The sequence below is a fragment of the Marmota flaviventris genome, chromosome 14 (assembly GCF_047511675.1).
Source record: "Marmota flaviventris isolate mMarFla1 chromosome 14, mMarFla1.hap1, whole genome shotgun sequence".
In the NCBI taxonomy this organism is placed as follows: domain Eukaryota; kingdom Metazoa; phylum Chordata; class Mammalia; order Rodentia; family Sciuridae; genus Marmota; species Marmota flaviventris.
Window position 1 is genome coordinate 93,327,048 of NC_092511.1, and position 23,093 is coordinate 93,350,140.

Consider the following 23,093-nt stretch of genomic DNA (forward strand, 5'->3'; position numbering starts at 1 on the left):
TAAGGAGAGATGAGGACCGCAGAGCCTCTGGGAGGTGGTAATGGTGTAAGTTAATAATTAGAACACAAAGTATGGCCATGTTCAAATAGAAAGACTGACAAAGAGACCCATGAGGACAGAGGGACAAACCTCTGGCTATGGCTATCAAACATGGCACAAGAAAAAGATGTCCTGGACTGGGGTAGATGGAGGAGGCTTGGATCCTGCTCTTCCTCAGGAAGGAGGGTAGTGTGAGGGAATCACACAGAAGAAATTTATGAGCTTAGTCTTGAGAGAGGGGACAGAGGCACAACGTGGTGGCAGTAGGGAAGAATGTGGGAAGTGGTGCTCATCAGAGAGCAACCCAGAGGGGTGGTGAGTGTGCAGGGCTAATGGCTACAGACAGGCCATGAGGCAGGGGAGGCCACGTCATGAGGACACTTGTTCCACATGCTGAGATCTTCAAATGGTGCCCACTTCTAATGAGAACCTGGAAAGGCAGTGGTGGAAGAACCAGGTCCGTATTCTCATTCTTTTTCTATCATTTATTATCCATGAACTTGGGCATGCCCTTCAGCATCTCTGTTTTCTCAAAAGCCAAGTGGAAACAATGTCTGTCTCCTGTACAGAAGTAACAATAAAACAGACCTATACAGGAAAACACCATAAATTCCAAAGCACAAAACAGATGTAAATGTCGCATATTGCTACAACAGTGGTCCCTATTTTCAGCAGGTGCCTGGGGCTGGTGTTTCCACACTGTCATCTTATACTCCTTAAGGTACACTTGCTAATCAGCTGACTATATCTAGAGGAATTCAGATCGGGGGTCATAAGGAAGAATTTTTTTCAGTCAACACGCATTCATATAATTTTCTTACCGATTTCCACTTCCTGTGTTTCATTGTATGGAGGGGCTATAATTATGGGAAACATAGAAAAGCCTTGTGTATCTTAAAATTAAAAACAAAAAGAGAATATGAGAATTAAAAGAGCATTGAATGGTCATCAATATAAAGCTTGTATTTTCATATTTCTAACTTATTTTACAAAATGTTCTCAAACTTTTCTGACTATAATCTTGGCAACACACACTTATATACAAATGAAACAACAACAACAAAATTTAAGTAAATACTTTCTCTTACTATATTACAATGCTTTTTTTGTATTTTACTTCTCTTCAATATAAATGAAACAAATGTTGATCCAGTCTATTAAATTTATTGTGTGACCTAAAAAAACATTCAAACCCCACAAATCTACAGGATAAGCATAAAATTACAGAGACGATGTCAAAAGACTCATAAAAAAGATGCATGCATGGGCTGGGGATGTGGCTCAAGCGGTAGCGCGCTCGCCTGGCATGCGTGCGGCCCAGGTTCGATCCTCAGCTTCACATACAAACAAATATGTTGTGTCCGCTGAAAACTAAAAAATAAATATTAAAATTCTCTCTCTCTCTCTCTCTCTCTCTCTCTCTCTCTCTCTCTGTCTCTCTCTCTTTAAAAAAAAAAAAAGATGCATGCAGTCCACAGGTCTCCTACTTATTGTTCTCCACCATAGTGGCCCACCCTTAGTAGGAGAAGTCTCTTCCTCTTAGGGAGTACTCACTCTGGTGGCCACTGAGGCTGAGGGACAGGGAGGCAGGTGAGTATTTTGGAGCACCCCTTCATGCTGATTTATTTCAGGGTCCTGTGTTTAAGAACTACTACAGGGATTGAAGTTAAAACCATAAAAGGAAAAAATAGAAAAGTGGTCTGGCAATACTTATGTTGTAGCGGTGGAGATCTGAAAATATCCACACAGAAATTTTTCTCCAATATTGTTTTGCTCTGAGAAAACTGCCACATGTAAATGTGCTACTTCACTGCACTATAGACCAAGCTGTGCTAAGGTAACCTCAGCTCTCTGTAGATCTGACAAGTTGTGACTGTGAAGTCTCTTCCTTAAATGGCTTTTTATAAAATTTAATATATATTTGGAAACAAAAGTATTATCTAGAAATAAGTAACTTACTTTAGGTCTTTGATGATGTCAAAAACATTGCAAACTAGGATTAAAAACCCACCCCAAAACATTTGGATACCCAACTGTACCCCTTAGAGTTAGCCCTTCATCTCTATAGATTCTACATCTATAATTTCAAACCATGGATTGAAAATTTAGGTGGAAATTTTGCTTCCCTGCTAAATATGCACAGATTTTTTTCTTTGCCATTATTCCCTAAACAATACAGAATAGCAACTATTCACATAGCATCTACATTGTATCAGGTATTGTAAGTAACCTAGGGTTGAATTCAAGGAGGAGACACACAGGATCTATGCAAATACTGATAATTTATTGCATAGATAAATGAATAGATTATATTACTGTTCTAGATGAGGGTTTGAGCATCCAGGGATTCTGGTATCTGAGGGGGTCCCTGGAACCAATACCCTGTGGATCATTGCATTGCCATTCAATAAAAGTAACTACATTATCATTCACATTGCTTTACCTTTGGAAAATTAAGTCACAAGAGAAAGAGTAGATGCGGCTTTGGATTAGTAGTGTGATATTCTCCTTGAATTTCTTAGATCTTGTTAGTGTTTGGGGATATCTCTTTGCCATAGTAGAAGATGTAGACAATAGGGTGAAAGAAGAAGAACAAGGAAGGACAAAGTGCAGGAAACTCAACAAGAAAGGCACAACTCTTCCCATGTTATCTTTGTTAACACATCCTGTTTTGCCCAAGTTAGAAGCTTACGTGTAACCGTGAAGGATCTGGTCGCTGTCACACTGTAACTGACTCCATTTTCAGTGTGTATAAATTTACAGGTGTAATCACCTTCGTCATCACTCCTTACATTGTTGATGAGCAAAAATGACTTGTGTGTCCTATACCTTGATCCCTGGAGAGCTTCACAATTCTAAAACAAAAGTTCCATTCCCTTTTCAGTAATTTTGGACTTTTATCTATTTTTGTGTATTTCACCACTCCCCGCCCTCCAAAAAAATTTTCCTTTTACCTTAAACCACTCCAGAGGTGCTGTCCAATTGTAGAGGTCAATTGTAGGACAAGAAATTCTGGAATTTTTTGCTGATCCAGATACTGTTGAATACATTAAATAATCTGGAATTTTGCAATCTGGTTGTTTTTTATATATGGTGACATTTGCAAAGCCAGTCTTATTCAAGGTGGGACTATTAAAATAAGCCAGACCAAAAAAAAAGTTACTCAGAATTGTAAAATAACAAGTCAACTCTAGCCTTCGCTTGATATTATTTTTCTCCATAAAACAATAATTGATAGTGGTTCCTTTCTTAGGGGAAAATAATCATTTAAATGTAGAGTTTTGACACCATGAAGTTTTTATTTCTCTTGAGAAAAAAAAAAATAACACCTATTTCAGCTCCAAAATGACGACTTCATATACTACGTCTGCTGTAAAAGCATGATCCCAATATGATCATGATGACGAGTACTAATTGAAAGTACGTGCCTGTCATGGTGGTAAGCATTTTTCATACCTTATCTCATTTTATTCTCACAATGATGCTTCAAGGTAGATTATATTATCACATGTATTTTACAGAAGAGGAAACTAACAGGAAGAGAAGCAGCTTGCTGGTGTCACACAGCTAACTAGGACTAGGTTGTGAACTTGAAACTGGTAGGGGATCAGAGGCATGTAACTATACTCAGGCTATCTTTTGAATGTAGCTTATCTAATGTTTTGTAGGTCAAGAATATGGGCATGAATTCAAAGTGTAACACTTTATATATGGACTAGTGATCTATAGCCCATGCAACCTCACACAACCCTCCTTGGCTGACCTCTAAGATTTAAGGTCTGGCCAGTTGCCCCTTTTCACCCACCCAAATCTCCATGATGCCAAAAGTCTAGGTTACTGGGTTTTGTGCCAGTGGATTCTTCCTTCCAGCCAAGAGGGAGCAATTGCTCTTGGTTCTTTTGGTAACTGGGAAAGCTAGTTCTTTTTCTAATTGGGGTACCAATGAATCCCTATCCAAAGAGTTGGTGCATCCCCCCCGCCCCAAGCTGGTGGTGTTCCTAGAGTTACTCTTTTATCCAAATCACTTTATAAATTCAGCTGTTCCACAACAGAGTAGAGAAGGAAGACAGGTGAGAGTGGAACAGACTCCCAACTACTAACAAAAGAGAAGGGAGCTCAAAGACAATGTTGGCTTCCTGGATAATACCTTCTGATGATGCAAGTGTAAATTCCAGAATCATCCACGCTGGCTGGGAGAAACTTAAGATGTTCCCCTGAGGCAAACACACGATTTTTTTTCTGGGTGGGAATAATCTCATTTGTTTTTGAGTAATACCATTCTACAGGGGAAAGGTGTGCTCTTCTTTTTGGACATCTCACAATCAGAGCCTCATTTTCTAGGCCCCAGAATGGTTTATCTGCAAATAAAGAACATAGACATGATCAAATGAAATGATATAATTCTTATACTCTTAATATTTCCATCTAGGATTAAATTTAACAATGGGTCACATATATTGACATTTTAAGAAACAATAAGTCAATGAGTAAAATCTTTAATGAAGTGTTCTACTGAGTACCACAGATCAGTGAAGTCATTTGGATCCAAATTCACCCTACTGTTCCCGTGGAAAAGCAACCGTCTACCTAAACAGATATGTCAGTCAACAAATGCTTATAAATTAAAAGTTAAAAGTTAAAATTCTGATGTATTTGAATATTTACATCTAAAATCATGATTTATTCATTATGGAGAATTTCTTCTGATAGTTTGCAAATGCTTTCTAGTTTACAATTTAGCCAGAACAATTAGAAGTAAGCAATTTAAAACAAGGCACATGCTCTTGGAATTAATTTGTTTGTATTAGTTGAAAATCAATACTTACAACCATTAGCTTCTATGAAGTGGATGGGAACTGTTAGAATTGCCAAGATCCAAAGGCCCAGTCTCTGTTTATCAACCCAGGGCAAGTGTCGGTGACTGACTGTAGAGGTTGCACCAGATACATGAATGGTACAGGCTGGGGAAGGTCTCCACAAGGCCATTGGTTGTTCTACTTAAGATTTACAGTCAGGAAGAGTATCCAAAGCCTCTACTGAAAAATATATTATACAAAACCAGAAGAAAAATAATTATTTAGTCATTATTTTTACTGGTTCAAGGCTACCAAGGAGAAAAAAATTGATCAACAGATTTATTAAGTACACATGTATAATAGCAGATTTCAGACATGCAATATTGCATTTATTCCTTTTGAACTTTGGTAACTGGGAAAGTTACCTCAATGATCATGCTATCTCACAATTATATTTTACTAGTCTCATGAGAATGTCCTCAAAGAATTTAAGTGAAGAGCAAAGAAAAGGAATGTTTATTAAAAAAAAAACATAAAATTCAAAAGACTCTAGAAAGTGGAATATTATATAAAATGGCAAACATTTTCACAGGCTAGAGGAATTGTGCACACACATGTTAATGCACACTCCAGCACATGTGGAGATAATCATCACAAAGCAACCAAGGGAGAGAGAGAGAGAGCCAAAACCTCAAAAATTTGTCCCTGCCTTAGCTTGTCCCCAAGAGCCACTAAAGGCTCTCTAAGAATAGTTGAAGGGTTGTAAACAACAAGAAATTACTTTCCTTGTTACTTTCAGTAAGAGAATCATTTATGATATTTTCTTTCATTGGGGAGAGGTGTAATCAATATAGAAATTTACATGCATGTTAATAAACACAACCACCCTTAAGAAAGCTCGTTCCTTTCAACATGAATTATTGATACTTTCCTGACTACAAACTTTAGATAAGTAATTCATGCTTACCTAGACTGAAGGACTGAAGGGAGCCAGATCCAGGTCAAGGACTGAGCTAAGAATGGCTTCTTGCCCTTTAGCTCCTTCCTGGACACACTCTCTTCTATTTTAAACACTCAAAGACATCTTGCCACTAGCCACTCCCTCACACCCTGAAATTTGATCTTCAGCCAAAATCATGACTCAGTTAAAAAAATGTCAGTGTATCACCGTCTAAGAATCTGTGAGCTTGATACATATTTAAAAAGAATGACAACTTTGAAAAATCCCCTTTAAAGGGAACACGGAACACTCAAATCAGTTCCCTGTGTTTTAGCACTCATTACTCAGGCTGAATAATAGATAATGTTTGTTGTTTGTTTCCCTGGTATTGTTTCGCTTTTCCTTCCAAATGATCTTGAATCCATGGACCTTTGAACTGTCCTTCCAGATATTCCCTAATGCCTCATTTGACAGATGCTGTTTAGGAAGGCCCCGTCAGCTGTGCTGGAGAATTTTGAAAACAAACAAACAAAAAAGTGGGGGGAGGAATAAGCCTTGAGAAGCAAGCAGGACTTCATTATTACTTAGAAATGTTTTTTTCTGTGGTCCAGAGTGTGACAATCTTATCCAAAAATAGGGCCCGGCTTCTCAGATTTCAATCCAAATAATACTCTCAGCTTGGATGGAAAATAAGGACGTTTTTCTAAGGAGTTTAGAGAAGTAGAGGAAGATTGTGAATAAGAAGTTCTCTTCGTGGCATTTACAGGTAAATGGATGGAGTTGGAGAAGATAATGCTGAGTGAGGCTAGCCAATCCCCAAAAAAACAAATGCCGATTGTTTTCTTTGATATAAGGAGGCTGATTCATAGTGGGATAGGGAAAGGGAACATTGGAGGAATAGACAAACTCTAGATAGGGCAGATGGGTGGGAGGGGAAGGGAGGGGGCGTGGGGTAATTAATGATGGTGGAATGTGATGGTCATCATTATCCAAAGTACATGTATGAGGACATGAATTGGTGTGCACATACTATGCATACAACCAGAGATATGAAAAATCGAGCTCTGTACATGTAATAAGAGTCGTAATGCATTCTGCTGTTATATATAAATTAAAAAAAGAAAAAGAAAAAATAAAAGAAGTTCCCTTCAGACGACATCAAATTATCACTCTTTGCAGATCATATGATTCTATATTTAGAAGATCCAAAAAAACTCCACCAAAAGACGGCTAGAGCTAATAAGCAATTTAGCAAAGAAGCAGGTTTAAAAATTAACATACAAAAATCAACGACTTCTCTAAATACCAACAATGAATCTATTGAGAAAGGAATCAGGAAAACAGTTCCATTCACAGCAGCCTCAAAAAACAAGAAAAAACCTGGGAATAAATCTTACCAAGGAGGTGAAAGACCTCTGTGATGTAAATTATAGAACATTGAAGAATTAAATTGAAGGAGATCTCAGAAGATGATGGAAAGACCTCCAATGTTCATGGAGAGATAGAATTAATATTGTTAATATGTCCATTCTACCAAAAGAACACAGATTACATTGATGTAATCCCCACCACAATACCACTGACATTCCTCACAGAACTAGAAAAAAAAGTCCTAAAATACATTTGAAAGAATAAAAGATCCAGAACAGCAAAAGCATTTTTAAGCCAAAAAGCAATGCTGGAGGCGTCACAATACCTGGTTTCAAACTATCCTACAGAACTATAGAAACAAAACTGTGTAGCACTGGCATAAAACAGACACATAGACCAATGGTACAAAATAGAAGACACAGAAACAAACCCACCCGTCTGCAGTCAGATATCTGATCTTTGAAAAAGGTGACAAAAACATACATTGGAAAAAAAAAAAGACAGCTTTTTTAACAAATGGTGCTGGGAAAACTGGTTATCCCTGTGTAGGAGAATGAAACTAGACCCTTAATGCTCATTCTGCACAAAAATAAACTAAAAATGGATCAAAGACCTAGGAATTAGACCAGAAACTATGCAAGTGTGAGAAGAAAATGTAGGGCCAACACTTCAGCTTTCAGGCCAGACAATGATTTTCTCAACAGGACTCCTAAAACTCAGTAAGAAATGCAAAGAGTTAAGAAACAGGATGACATCAAATTAGAAGGTTCTGTATGGCAAAAGAAACAATTAGGAATGTAAAGAAAATACCTACAGAATGAGAGAAAATCTTTGCCAGCTTCTCTTTTGACAGAGGATTAACATCTAGAATATATAAAGAACTCACACCGTCGGTGGGATTGTAAATCAGTACAACTGCTATGTAAATCAGCATGGAGATTCCTCAAAAGACTAGGCATGGAACCACCATGTGATCCAGCTACACCACTCCTCTGTATTTATCCTGAAGAATTCAAGTCATCATACTACAGTGATACAAGCATACCCACATTTATAACAGCACAATTCACAATAGCCAAAATATTGAACCAGCCTAGGTGTCCCTCAATGGATGAATGGGTAAAGAAAATAGGGTATATATATACACAATGGAGTTTTATTTAGCCATAAAGAAAAATGAAATTATGTCATTCACAAGAAGATGGATGGAATTAACTTTTTAGTCACCACATCTGGGAAGGATTTAGGGGCTACTTCCAGACCAACACGACAACAGAATAATAATAGCTAGCCTTTATGTAGGACTTTCTCTGTGCCATATGCAGTTCTGATTGAATCACATGTATCGCTTTATTCTCAAAATCACCCGATGGTGTGGGCACTATTATAACTATCAACCTTGTACAGACAAGGACACTGAGGAACAGAAATTAAGTAACTTGCTTAAGCTACATAACACTATGAGGTAGAGCCGGGAACTTGAATCTAAAATCAGCCAGCTACAAAGACCAGATTCATCACCAGATCCTGTGGCTACCAGGTGTGGGAAATTAAGGAGGAAGTACAGCCAAAGAGACCCCTAAGTAAACGTTTTAATCCAGTTTCCAGAAGCTTCTTTGCTCCCCACAGTGGCTGGGAGCCTCTTGATATATCTTAACTGCACGAGGGTCTGGCCAGTCCTGGGACATGAGTGACAAGATCTGAGAGGAAGAGATACCAAGACCTTTGACTGCTGGAGGATTGGCCATGAGACAGATGGTGTGACTTCGAGGAATTAGTTCTGCTCATTGATATTTTTGATTCTTCCTGTCAAGATTGTATTATGAGGCTGAGCATGAAATCAAAAAGCAAAGAGCCCACATGTTTGGAACCTGCCTAGAGCTTAGTAAGCACCAGATAATAAAATAAAATAATGCAAAAACTCAGAATTGTTTTATATTTTGTGACCTGAAATGTCTTTTTCAAAATATTTGTTAAAGTTGGGCATTTACTCATTAAACGAGGCCACATGTGCATTGGCTTCATAGTTTTAAAAATAAGGTGTCAGTCAAAATTTTAACATAGTAATCAAATATTTACAGAAGCATTTGAGAAAGTCCAGCTGCAGTGAAACAGTTCAGACATCTATTTGGCAAATTTAAGACCTTCCATTCAAAGTACATTACTACTATCAGTTAAAAAAACAATCTAAAATTTTCGAAAAATCAAAGTACAGTACTATGTACATCATTGGAATTTTATTGATTAACATGAAAACCCGAGGATAAGACTGGTGATATAATATGACCAAGCTCACCCGGTTGTGGTTGAGGTTAAAACCAGACCTGCTGAGTTTCAAAACCAAGGTCTCCACCCGCTCCTAATATCAACTCAAAGAGAGAGAGATTATAATGTTAAATCTTCCCTTCTTATAAGTGGGACTGAGTTATTAAAGAAAAAAAAACTAGTCTGCTTTCCCTTAGGTATTTTCTTTAAAAAGAACTAACCATTTTGGCTTCTAACAATCCTGACAGGTCCAACATAGAATGTAGTATTTTATAGAAACTTAAAATGTTGATGGCAAAGGCTTAGGATTCATCAATAAACCAAACAAGGGATTTAAAACAGCCTTGATTATCTGCCAAGTTAATCAGAATTCCTGTTTCTCAAGCAAACAACCTTCCCCCCACCTTTTAAAAAAGAGTTTTTATAACTACTCTGTTTTCAAAATTAATCTGATAAATCTAATCTAACTTGACCCTCCCCCTGCCCCAGTTTGGGGTTATAATTTTAAACTCTTACAATCTATTTATAATCAACTTCTCTGAAATTTCCACTAAAATTAAATTAAATTAAACCTAGATTTCCAGAGTTAATAGCTAGCTGCTTGCCTCGGACCTTCAAGTATTTGGTTACACAGAAGATGTTTTACGAGGTTTACTCATTTGACTTGGCCCATGTCACAACTAAATGTAAGTTGCACATGTTGCAACCCTCCAGAGCCAGCCAACTGAGACTTGGTCTTACTGTAAACCCAAGTCATAATCCAGGAAATTTTTATGACATTAACTTTACATGAATTTAAGTTGGTCACTGAACCAGCAAGAGGTGGATCCCCACCTCCCCACCCCACTACTCAAGGGCAACCACCAATCTGCTTTCCTACTCTGTGAATTCGTCTCATGTAGATATTTCATATTGATGGAGTCATCAATATGAAAAGTTTCCTTTTCAGTCTGGTTTCTTTCACTTAGCCTGTTCCCAAGGTTCGTCCACATTGAGCGTGCATCGATGCTTCGTTCCTTTTGAGGGGTGAGTGATGTTCTACTGAGTGTGTATACCACAACTGATTCATCCATTCATTCCTTTATGGAGTTGCTTCTCCCTTTTGACTATTTAGAATAATGCTGTCCAACACATTCCAGTCCAAGTATGTGAGTACCTGAACCATTAATTTTAAATTGCAATGTCTCCTCACCCATTCCCTAACTCCTAATCCACATGGGTCTTTTCCAGGTTCTTTGTCACCTTCTAACATCCTACTTTTGAATCGTGTTCACTGTTTATTTGATGTTTTCCCCCATTAGCTCCAGAAGGCAAGGTATTTTTGACAGTTCTGTCACTGATGTCTGGCACAGTGACCAGCACAAAGGAGGTACTCAAAAAAAAAATTGGTTGAATTAATCAGTACAGCCAACTTGATGGCAGAGTTTGAGGTCTGAAAAGTAAAGCTTTTATTTGTGGATCTGAACAGGAATAATGTGTCTCTACCATGCTTTTTTAAGTATCTCCCCTGAAACTCTGTCTTTTCTCCTTTATCTTAGGGAAGGTCCAAGTTGTTCCAGGAAAGTCCACAGGAACACCTGGACTGAGAAAACTCTGTGCACCGAGGACAAAGAAAAGGGGGTGATAGTCATATGAAAATCTGCCAGCAATTTTAAGTGTTTGCACATGTGAAATGATGAAATCATAACCCTTTGAGGATGAAATTCAAGGCCATTGTATTATATCCCCATACTAATTCCACAGATTTTGAAATACTCTGGGGATATATACTCATCATCCTCTGAGTTTAGATACATACTTTTTTGCCCAGAGGTCAGAGTGGCATTAATTTTCTCAGTATCCGAATCAACTTATATAGTTTCTATGGGAATTCTAAAATTCCTATGGAAAAATCATAGTAATAAGTATACTCAATACATTGTTTAAAAATAAGAACAGAGTTGGAGAACTTGCACAACTTAACAGTATAAAGCTTTAATTATGGTAGTAATGTAATAAAGACTTGCATGTCAATGAAAAAGTCATAAATGACTTCAGAAATAGACTCAAATGTGTAGTCAACTGATATTTGATAAAAGCATTAACTTAAGTCTATGGGAAAAATGTGTTTTTATTTCAATATATGATGATGGGAAATTTGACTATCTAAATGGAAAAAAATCTACCCCACAAACAGAAAAAGTAGAAACAAAGTGGTTCTTATTACATAGCAGAAAATCTCCATAACTTGGATCAGAAAAAGAAAAATTAAACCAAACATAAAAATCAGTGGTCATAAAAGAAAATGAAATACCTCAGACTTCATCAAAAGTAAGAACGTATTTTCTTCAAAAGACATCAATAAAATTTAAACAAACCAAGCTGTAGATTCAGACAAAATACAATTCATACATCTGATGAAAGATTTCTGTTTGGAACTTATAAATTGTTCTTATAAGTCAATATAAAGATGCAAAAAAGTAGCCAATAAAAATGAGAAAAAGATTCCAACTGAGGAGATTCACAAATGAAAATCATACCAATGGCCAATAAACATAAGAAAAAGATACCTCAAATTATTAGTTATTAAAAAATGTAAATAATAAAACCACAGTGATATTCTACTCCATAGCTAATATTAAAATGATTGGTAAGAGCAAGTGGTGGCAAGAATGTGATCCATCTACAACTTTCATACAGGATTATAAAATGATACAATGACTTTGGAAAACGGCATAGCAGTTTCTGCTTAAACATTTGCCAAATGACCCAGGGATTCCTCTTCTAAGGATTAACCTAAGGGAAATACAAACCCATGCACACAAAAATACTTGCACACAAATGTTCATAACAGTTTGATTTATAATAGCTGAAAATGATATACCCATGTCTATCAACATGGAAATGGAAAACAATTCTATGTTTGTATGATGGAACACCGCTCAGCAATAAAAAGGAAGGAACTACTGACTCATGTAATATGAATTAATCTATGATGCATTATATTAAATTAAAGAAGCCAGGTTTAAAACAGTGCAAGTTATCTGGTCTCATCTACTTAAAGTTCCAAAACCACAAAACTAATGGTAACCTGGGATGAAAGATGAGGGGGACAATTATCTATAGAGGAGTATGAAAAAATATAAGGGATGATGTCTTTTCCAAGCTTATTAAATTTTACACTTCAAATGTGCGTATTTTGGTGTTATGTAGGTTATATATTAATAAGAAGAAAAATAAAACAAAGAACATCTGGCATTTGGCCTTCTATTTCTAGTATTTCCTCAAGAAATTAAATCATATGACTACAAACATATAAAAGAATGTTCATAAGTGTCATATTCACAATACCAAAAACTGAAAATATTCCAAGTGTTTATCAATGGGAGAAGGACAAAAAAAAAGGGGCGGGGGGGGGGCGGAATTCAAAGTACTCAGGAAGAAGAAGAAACTGCAATTTAGCAGCCTGGTGAATCGCAGAAACAGCATGTTCTGTAACTTGGGTTTGTTCTGAAATGTAAAGAAAGTCTCCTCTCCTCAAATCATACTAAGCAAAAGAAACCCAAGAAAGGAGACTCCAACTTCCAAACAATAACATGAAGAGTCCAATATTACTTAATATATATTCCCTTTTACACAGAGTCTACATTACATATCCCACTTGAATGAAGAGCCCATGTTACATATTACTTTTATATGAAATCCAGCAATAAGCAAGTTATAATCTACCTTGCTGGAAACCAGAAAGTAATTTGGAGAGGGGAAAAGTGGTGTATTTTCTGGGAAATAGAGATGTAATCTATGCTGTGTGGACTGGTAATTCCATGAGTGAATATGATGGTCAAATCCCATTCAAATGAACACTTAAAGTCATTGCTTTTAGCTGATGTTGGTTATTTCTCAACAACAACAAAAAAAAATAAAGTAAAATAAAAGCCTTTGAAAACTGTATTCTTGGGCTGGGGTTGTGGCTCAGTGATAGAGTGCTTGCCTTGCACATGTGAGGCACTGGATTCAATACCCGGCACCACATAAAAATAAACAAAATAAAGGTCTTGTGTCCATCTACAACTAAAAAGTATATGTTTAAAAGTTTTAAAAGATTTTAAAATTAAATTTCCTTCCCCACATGTAACAGGAAAAGCAGATTCATTTCTGGGATCTGTCAAACCGTGAGAAATGTCCAGTGGAGGCCTCATCAACATTGGAAAGCTTTGCATAATAAATATTCTGGAGACGCAGCTGATTCTTTTTTACAAAGTAATTCCAATAACAAGTTGTCCTATGAATAATTTTGTTGATCTATCTTTTTTTCCCTGAAAACAGTCATTAAAGTTTTCCTCTATGTTTATTTTGGTTTTCCCACTTAAAATTAAGGGCAATCAGCTAGGCTTATTTCCAGTTTCTTGGATAAGAACAAGAAATGTGTTGAACATAGGAATTGGCCAGCCAGAAGGACAACTCTCCGTCACAAATTTAATCAGTTGCAAAGGAGAACAAAGATGGAATTCCTATGCCCGTTGAAAAGCAAAAATATATTTGCTATCCAATGCTGATATTTCTGGAACCAGGTTCGCTGTGCTTTCAATAATTTCCTGTGGTTGGAAAATGTAAAGAGAACTGGATTTATGATTTCTCAGTGATTTGACTGGTTTGAGACAGAAAAGTCAGGTCTCCTACCATCATTGTGGCCCTTCAAATTAATTCATCTTTGCCACCTTAAGCGCACATACGGCAAGTCAATTTCCTGACCAGAAAGTAGTGGCTCATTGCCTGAGCAGAAACATGTCCAGAGCTGTCACATCCTACAATCCTCCATATCGTGGTGTCTCCAATCACTTATGATCAATGAATGGCAAAAAACAGTAAAACTACTATGTGTCTCCACCCACTTGGAGATAAAGTGTGCTCAGTTAAAAGAAGATCATGGAGGATGGCGGGAAGCTACTTCAAGGGAGTGAGGTCTGACTCTACTTTCTGCATTGTGAGGGGACGGTGGAAAGGAGGGAGCAGAGCTTTTGACTCACTGGGAAGTGAGGAGTCCGATGTTCTAGCATCTAGTAGAGTCAAACATACCAACCCTGCATCAGCTGGGCTTTAAAGAGCAAAATGCTGACCCCCTAGACTCCAAAGATGGTCAGTTAGACCCCAATCACTATTTCTGATACTGGGACGATAGCCATGCACAAAACAGAACCGTCAGAGATAAAAATACCTGCCCTTATGAAATGTATACATTAGCAGAAAAAAAGGCAATAAATCACAGAAATAGGTAAAAGGTATTCATAAAATACTTCAGATGATGGAAGACTTGGGCAGAAAAATAAAGCAGTGGAGAGGTCTAAGGATAACTGGAGGTACGCAATTTTAGGCCAGATGACCTGAGAAGGCCAACTAAGGAAGTGACATTAAATAAACAGCAGAAGCACAGCCCAGGTAGAGGGACAGGCAGTACGGGAGCCTCACGGCAGAAATTGGACTTTCAAGCCAAGGAATGACATGACCTACATCAGGATATGGGACTTTTGTTAAGAATTAGTTAAGATTATCAAGGCACGGTGCTGTACTCAATGTCCCCAAACACCTCCGTGTCGCTAAAGAATTGCCAGTCGTGTCTTCACTTTGCCTTGCGCCATAAGCAGCCTCTGTAAAGTTGAGCAACTCCCCCATCTGTCCTCAGAACCCCACACTCTCCTCCAGATGGCCTCCTCCCCAGGTCCAGTCCTTGAGCCTCTTTTCTTCTCCGTCTACACTCACTCCCCGGGTAATGCATGTGGGTTTACAGGTTTGAAACACTATCCTGGTCACACTCCTGCAGTTGAACCTGCCACCTACTCTGGTACCCAGTACTGACTTGATACCCTCACTTGCCTGCACTCCAGATGTCTCAACCTCAGAATTCTCCTTCTGCCTACCAAAATCGGTTCTTCCAACACGGCTTCTCTTCTTGATGAATGGCTACTCCATCTTTTTTCAGCCACATACATCAAATTCCTTGGAGGCTTTCTTGTACCACTCTTCCTCCAACCCACCACTCCCAACTGCCAGCAGATCCCTGTGAATTATTTTCCAAACATATCGAGACTTCAGCCACCTCTCCATTTTGTATATCTGTTGTTGCTGATCCAGGCCACCACCATCTCTTACCTGGATTATTGCAGTGACCTCCAGACCAGACCCTTTGGTCCTTCTTGTGCCTGCTGTGACTGATTTTTATAACAGAAGCCAAGATGAACCTTTCAAGTTACTCCTCTCCTCACAGCTCCCATTTCACCCAGTAAAAGCCAAATTGCTTATAGGCGCAAGAAGGTTCTACGTGACCGTCTGTCCCCCAGCTCTCTGATTCATGACTCTCTGGGTTTCTCACCCTTATGCTACAAGAAAGGCACTCTCCCTGTCCCTGCTCCTGAACACCCAACCTTGCTCCCACCTTGGAGTACCCCTTTTGGCTCTTTCCTCCATCTTGGCTTTTCCCTTCTGGGCATCTGTGTGGTGGTTCACTCCTGCCCTTTAATGAGGGCCCCCCTCCCCACCACCCACCAGCTAACCACACACTTCCTGATTTTCCTTACCCTGTTCCATGTTTTTCCCATGGTGTTTACAACCTTCTAACATTACTGAATACTTGATTTATGCGTCATTTATATTTGTTTTGTAAACTTATATACCCAGCCAGATGGTCCTCAATAAATATATTTTGAATGAAAAAAATAAATGAATTGACTATGTTAGATAAACACAATGATTAATTTCATCTCCAAATATATATTTACTTAATTGAATCCTTGTCAGATTTAAGAATGCTTTTATTAGAAAGATGAAAGTAAAGAATAAGACGTGGGTAAATTAGCCAGAGATTTGACTCACAGGCTTGAGGCAAAAACTGTGTATCTGATTAATAATAAACAGAGACTGAAGGACAGAGAAAACAAAAAACTAAAATTCCATGTTTCCATTGAACTTCTTGTTCGTTCAAAATACTCCCTTAATAAAAGCAGGAGCCCCCCGGATGTGGTGGCGCATACCTGTAATCCCAGCAGCTCTGGTGGCTAAGGCATTGGATGGCAAGTTCAAAGCCAACTTCAGCAATTTAGTGAGGCCCTAAGCAACTTAGTGAGAACCTGTCTCAAAGTAAATTATAAAAAAGGGAGGAGGGGCTCTGGAAATGTGGCTCAGTGGTTAAGCACCTCTGGGTTCAATTTCTTTATTTTTCTGCCAAAGTCTTCCATCATCTAAAGTATTTTATGAATACCTTTTACTAATTTCTGGGACTTATTGTCTTTTTCTGCTAATTTATATATTCCATAAGGGCAGGTACAAAAAAAAAGTGGATGCCAAACTCATTCTAAAGTCATTTGTGTAACCACCATGATTTAAGAATGTCTTAGTTTTAAAAATCTTAATGTCAATCACTTCACATGAGGGTCAGTTTTCCTAGAGAATTCCTCTAATGCATAATTTCTGCGGTCTTTAAGAGTTGGTATCTGTATCTGGAATGATCTAACTGAAACTTGCCAGGGACTAAACAGCTCAAATTTAGACATCACAGTTCAAAATAAAAGAGCAAATTTGAACATTACGATCAGAGCTACCATAGTCCTGCTCAAAAAGAGATGAGAGAATTCACATCTGACGGCTTTGTCCTTACCTCCAGGCTCATGGGGTGAAGACCGAGGAAACTTATCTTGAACATGGGTATCAAGGTATCAAGACTCTGTGCTTCCCTTCAGAGCTTGGGGCTCAGGTGGTGTAGTGAAGACCTTCAGTGACCTTCAGATACGCTGTGGAGTTCTTCCAGTCAAGCAGGCAGCAGAGGGTGGGGGCTATTTTCTGATAACTAAGGACTGAGGGTGAAGAGGACTTATAGAAAACGCTGATTGGTCCCAAGTATGCAGGGAGAGTGAGGAGCAGGAAGACTAATCAGGAGCCCCAGGGGCACCCGTATCATCCCATTCCTTTCTATATGGCATAAAACCCACCCCGGCAGCCTCATTTGGGTTAAGTGGGGCAAAGAGACTGGAGGCTCCAGTGCTCAGGGACTCAGTCCTTGCTGCCTATGTCACACTTTGACTACAAGTCTTCTGAGAGGGAGGGAGAGAAAAATCTTGACTCCCGGCTGAGAATGGGCTCAAAACTAGCCATTGACATCCACCCTTAAATCACAGTTAAGGAAGTTGTCAAAAGACGGGTGGTCTTGGGCAGGGTCTGCAGTTATTGAAATTCAAAACTATCTACCCACCTTGGGAAGAGGTTATAAGCAGTTGTCTAAATCTCAGTTACATTTTAGTGGGCATCATGTATATTCTGTTTTTGTTTTCCATTAGGGCATCATCCCCTCCCACCTGGGACTCAGTCACACCTGACATCAGAACCAGTCCTGGGGACTCAAACCAACCACACGTGTGTCCATAAGGCTCTCAGTATCACCAGGTGAAGCACTGAATCTGAGCCAATCAGATCTTGGTTTCCACCCCACTTTACATAACTACCATACGAATGGCAGGATGTTGTATATAGAAAGTACCCACCTTAGGGGCTAGCAGGGAGGAGAGTTCCCTTGGATGATTACTGACAGCTACTACTACTTTATCATAAATGTGCTAAGGAAAAATGTGTGCCAGACAAGTTGGAAACTCCCCATCCCTTACCACATTCCCATCATGATTCCATATTCAGCCTGTCTACAGGACAAGGAGTTAAAATTTCCCAGAGTAGAAAAGGAAGAATATAAAAACAATGAAATCTGACATGTTGTTACTGTATGCTCAGTACAATAATACTGAACACTTTATATTCACTTGATCTTCACCCACAAAACCATCAACAGGCTATAATTAAAGGGAAGAAATCCAAGAATTTAAAAAGTTCTGCGAATGATGTACAGTCATGCAACAAATAAGTATAACGGCAGGGATTAAATGCAGATCTGCATCACCCTCAGTCCTTAGTTATCAGAAAATAGCCCCCATCTTCTGCTGCATACTACCCATGGAATAGCCAAAATGGGATAATAAGGTTCATAAGGGGATTTGGGACAATGGCTCATCGATAGTTTGCCTCAAGATCTGGTAAAAGAGCTGTTGCAGCTACAGAGAAGCATACCTCCACGGGCTGAATTAACATTGTCAAAATGGCCACATCACCAAAAGCAATCTATAGGATTAGTGCAATCCCCATCAAAATACAAATGGCATTCTTTACAGAACTAGCAAAAATAATCCTAAAATTTATATGGAAGAACAAAATGCCCATAATAGCTAAAAAAATTCCGAACAATAAGAGTGATGCTGGAGGTATCACAATACCTGATCTCAAATTATGCTACAGACTAAAGTAACCGGAACAGCATAGAGACACATAAAGACAGAAATGAAGACCAATAGAACAGAATAGAAGACTCAGAGACAAATTCACACAAATACAGTCTTCTAATCCTTGACAAAGGAGACAAAAACATGCATTGGAGAAGAGATAGCCTTTTTAACAAATTATGGCTGGGAAAACCGGCTATCCATCTGTACAGATCCTTATCTCTCACCCTGAACAAATATTAACACAAAATGGATCAAAAACCTAGAAATCAGAACAGAAACCTTGCAACTACTAGAAGAAAATACAAGGTCAATACTCCAACATATTGGCACAGGCTTCAACTTCCTTAACAAGAATCCTAAACCTCAAGAAATAAAACCAGGAATCAATAAGTGAGATGGCATCAAATTAAAAAGTTTCTGCATAGCAAAAGAAACAAAATCATGAACAGAGCACTTACAGAATGGAAGAAAATAATGACCAGCTACTCCTTGGAGAAAACAATATCCAGAATATATAAAGAAAGCAAAAAAAAAAAAAAAAAACTATCACCAAGATCCCAAATAACCCAATCAATAGACAAATGTTCTTAATAGACTTTTCCCAAAAGAAGAAATTCAAATGGCAAACAAATATATTTTAAAATGTTCGATATTCTTAGCAATTAGGGAAATGCAAATCAAAACCACACTGAGATTCCATTTCACACCAGTTAGAATGCCAATCATTGAGATTACAAATAATGAGTGTTTCTAGAAAGGAAGTGGGGGAAAGGTACACTAATACACTGCTGGTGGGATTGTAAATCAGTACAGCCACCATGGAAAGCAGTATAGAGGTTCCTCAAAAGACTAGGAATGGACCCATCATACAACCCAATTCTCCCACTACTTGGTATTTATCCCAAAGAAATAAAAGCAGCATACTAAGGGAAATGTGCATTCCAATGTTTATTGCAGCACAATTCCCAGCAGCCAAGTTAAGGAACCAGCCTAGGTGTCCTTCAATAGATAAATGGATTTTTTAAAAATAGTATATATTTACAATAAGTTTTACTCAACCACAGAGAACAATGAAATTTCGTCATTTGCTGGTAAATGGATAAATGGATGAAACTCCCTCACCCCTGTGGCTAGCAGTCCCTTGCTTCCTTGGTTCTTTTTCCTTTCCCACCCTCGGAGTAGATACTACTTCTGGATTTTAGTGAATTCCGAAAATACTAATTCTGAGATATGCTCATTCTAGATGTATGCTGCAAGCACCCATTCATTCTTCCCTACCCTCAACCAGATCTTTTCCAATACATCAGACCAAAGATCTATATCCTACAAACATGATTTCAAGAGACTACATCAACCTGCAACTTGGTTTTCCCATTGGTAATACAATTTTTCCCACAAGGAAAAAAAAAAACATAGCAGTTATTACGTTTAATCTAACTTTGTATTGGAAAGTTCTATCTCCTGTGAAATAAGTGCACTTTTGAAAAATAGCCTGAACCCACTCACCATCAGCCAGACTCCAGTCCTATTCGAGCTCTTTCTTCCTCAACTTGCTACATTTCTCTAGTTGCTTTATGCAAAATGCAATAGCTACCCAATCTTTAAAAACCTCCCATTTTTCTTATCAGTTAAGACACAGGAACCCAGTGACTGATAAGCTGAAATGGACAAACAATACTGTTAACAAATATCACCTGCAGTTTTCACCGCCTTCTCCGGTATTTCAAAGATCTTTGATGAAGTTGTCTTTCCTGTTCTAATCTTACGGAGCTCACATTTCATCTTAATTACAGTTTTCCTTCCTTGGAGGTGAATACCTCAACAAAACCACCCGCCTCCACCTCCCTGACTGGGTGGCAGGTCCCTCATTGCCGTCTATGGGTCCATAGATTTAAGTTCCCCACAATTCACCTCTAAGAGCAATAGTATATACTTCTGCAATAAGTTTCACTGCTGACGCATTAGTGTCAACATTTTAAAGATTCTGGCACTTTCTGCAGGGTGCTTAAATGTACGCTCTAGGTGCATCAACATGCTATCCCATGCAATCCTCAGAGGCTGCCAGGAGGCTCAGAGAGGCTAATTACTTTACCCAAAGTAGTGGATGATACAAGGTAAATCCAGATTCCAAAGCTCCCATAACTGACTCTTTCCACATGCCTCCCACCCCAGATGGCCTGTCTCAGATGGTGGTAATAGAGATTTTATGGACACATGTTGCAAGTGTTAGGATTCTGGATAAACAAAGCTTATTTATAAATGCAATTCTTTTTCTAAATGTTGGTGATTTTTGAATATTCAGGAGATGCCGTCTGCCCAAATGTTCCAATAAAGAGAGAGAACAGGAGCTCTAGATATATCCTGGCTTTTCTCTTATTGGCTATGTGAATTTTTGGCAAATTTCCTACCCTCTCTAAATTTCTTGTGCAAGGGATATTATTGTTAATATTAAATGAATGACCTATGTAAAATGTAGTCCATAAGATTAGTACTAGTGACTTTTTGCCTTATCACTATTTATCTTTTCCACCCAGTAGGATTGTGTTTAAAATAAAAAGAAACCTTCAGATGTCTTTGAAAAGATAGTACTATTGCTGGGCACAATGGTGCACGCCTGTAATCCCAGCAGATTGGGAGGCTGAAGCAGGAAGATTGGGAGTTCAAAGCCATACTCAGCAACAGTGAGGCACTAAACAACTCAGTGAGACCCTGTCTCTAAGTAAAATGCAAAATAGGACTGACTGGGATGTGGTTCAGTGGTTGAGTACCTCTGAGTTCAATCCCCAGGACCCAAAAAACAAAAAAAACCCCGATGGTACTATTGATAATATGTACCATATCTAAATGCCACATCTATGTCAAGTCAATAACAAAATTAGGACAACACTCCACCTTCAGTCTCTCTACTTTTGTATTTGTATCAAGACTCCAGTTCCCGTAAGGAACCCAAATCATCTCTTCCCCTTATTTATGGGCACCTTGCATTAAAAAAAAAAAAAAAAAAACTCATATAGTAAGGAAAAATGATGATTCCGATTACCTACTGTAAAATCTTCATATGAGGTCCTCTGTCATTTGTTTTCCACTGCTAGGGAATGGGAGAAAATATGCATAAGCAATATATCAAACAGTTCTTATTGATGTGCCCAACATTGTATCTTTCAGCTCTATTAGAGATGAAAGAGATGAGGAGACTCATTCCTGAGCTCTAGGAACTTAAGACTATGAAAAACAAGGGGGCGGGGGAAATGTAGCATTTTATAAATCTGCAAATTTGTGATTTAAACTGAGAACTTTTCAAGAATCAGAGTATTTTTAAAAATTAGCATGGATTATTAAGAGACTGTTAAGTCTTTACTCAAGATTGAATGATTTTTCCATCTTTCTGGTGTGTTGAGCTATAATTCTTCCCTAATTCTATATCTCCTGATATCTGTTAGCATCATATAAGTATTACGATAGCAGCGTTTAGAAACCTGAATGATCTCTGCTGTGGAATTTATCCTTCAAAAAGACTTTATCACTCACATTTATGTACTTGATTGCTATCAAGATTAAAAATGGTATTTTCCATGCTGCCAGCAATGTTGTTAAATCCAGGAGGCCAACATCCAGACAGGTCGTCTAGGGTTAAGAAGAAGAGGTCACATTTGAATGAAGAGGTGAGGAAACTGAGAAGCTCCATGGGTGGCTTCAGGAAGTTTCTATTTGCAAAGGGTCTGCAAGATATGGATTCAAAGATGCCTGTTCTTGCATTATATTTGGCAAGAAGATTCTAGCTCCAGCCCCTGGCAGGATCTCTCTCCAGTTCTGAAGATCTTGAAAGATGCACCCCAACTATGATCTACCCATTAAAATGACTGTACACCTTGGAGGTAACTCTTCTTGATGAAAATGACCCCAAACCAACAAAAGGCAATTCTTTCCCCAAAAGGCAGAACAACATCTGTGACAACTCACCATTCAATGACATGAAAGGAGAGATCAAAATTAGTCGAACTCATTCATTTGAGATAAGGACAATAAGTTGGTGCTTCTAAACAGCAAAGAAATGACTGGAATGTGTGTGTGTGTGTGTGTGTGTGTGTGTGTGTGTGTACATACACGTTTGCAAGTGCTTGTTTGTGTTTGGAGTAAGTCCACATGTAGAAGACATCTTAGCTGTTCACCCAAACTAAAATGAGCTTTATTATTGTCCAAAATGCTAATTACTCCAATTTTATCAGTTCATGCAATGTGTGTGTTGAGAGGTCATACTATACTCTATTAATATGTACAATAATTATGTTAATCAAAAAAATCTTTTAACCTCACTAAATTGACAAAAACAAGATGTTAGCTGGTCTTCCCTGTGCCCTGAAAAACTAGAAATAATTTGTTCAGACACTA

At 38.2% G+C, this 23,093-nt stretch overlaps 1 protein-coding gene across 2 annotated transcripts in view; it reads right to left on the reverse strand.

Moving 5' to 3' along the window:
* The window catches only part of Il1rl1 (interleukin 1 receptor like 1), a 30,689-nt gene extending 10,423 nt beyond the window's left edge, over positions 1-20,266 (reverse strand). For both annotated transcript variants that reach the window (XM_027951841.2, XM_027951839.2), the window contains exons 1-6: positions 20,211-20,266; positions 4,866-5,075; positions 4,187-4,397; positions 2,994-3,168; positions 2,732-2,894; positions 861-932 (exon numbers count right to left, since the gene is read on the reverse strand). In XM_027951841.2, the coding sequence (XP_027807642.1) occupies positions 861-932; positions 2,732-2,894; positions 2,994-3,168; positions 4,187-4,397; positions 4,866-5,025 (781 nt within the window). In that variant the 5' untranslated portion in view covers positions 5,026-5,075; positions 20,211-20,266. The remainder of the gene's footprint in view (positions 1-860; positions 933-2,731; positions 2,895-2,993; positions 3,169-4,186; positions 4,398-4,865; positions 5,076-20,210) is intronic.
* Positions 20,267-23,093: the final 2,827 nt, after the last annotated feature.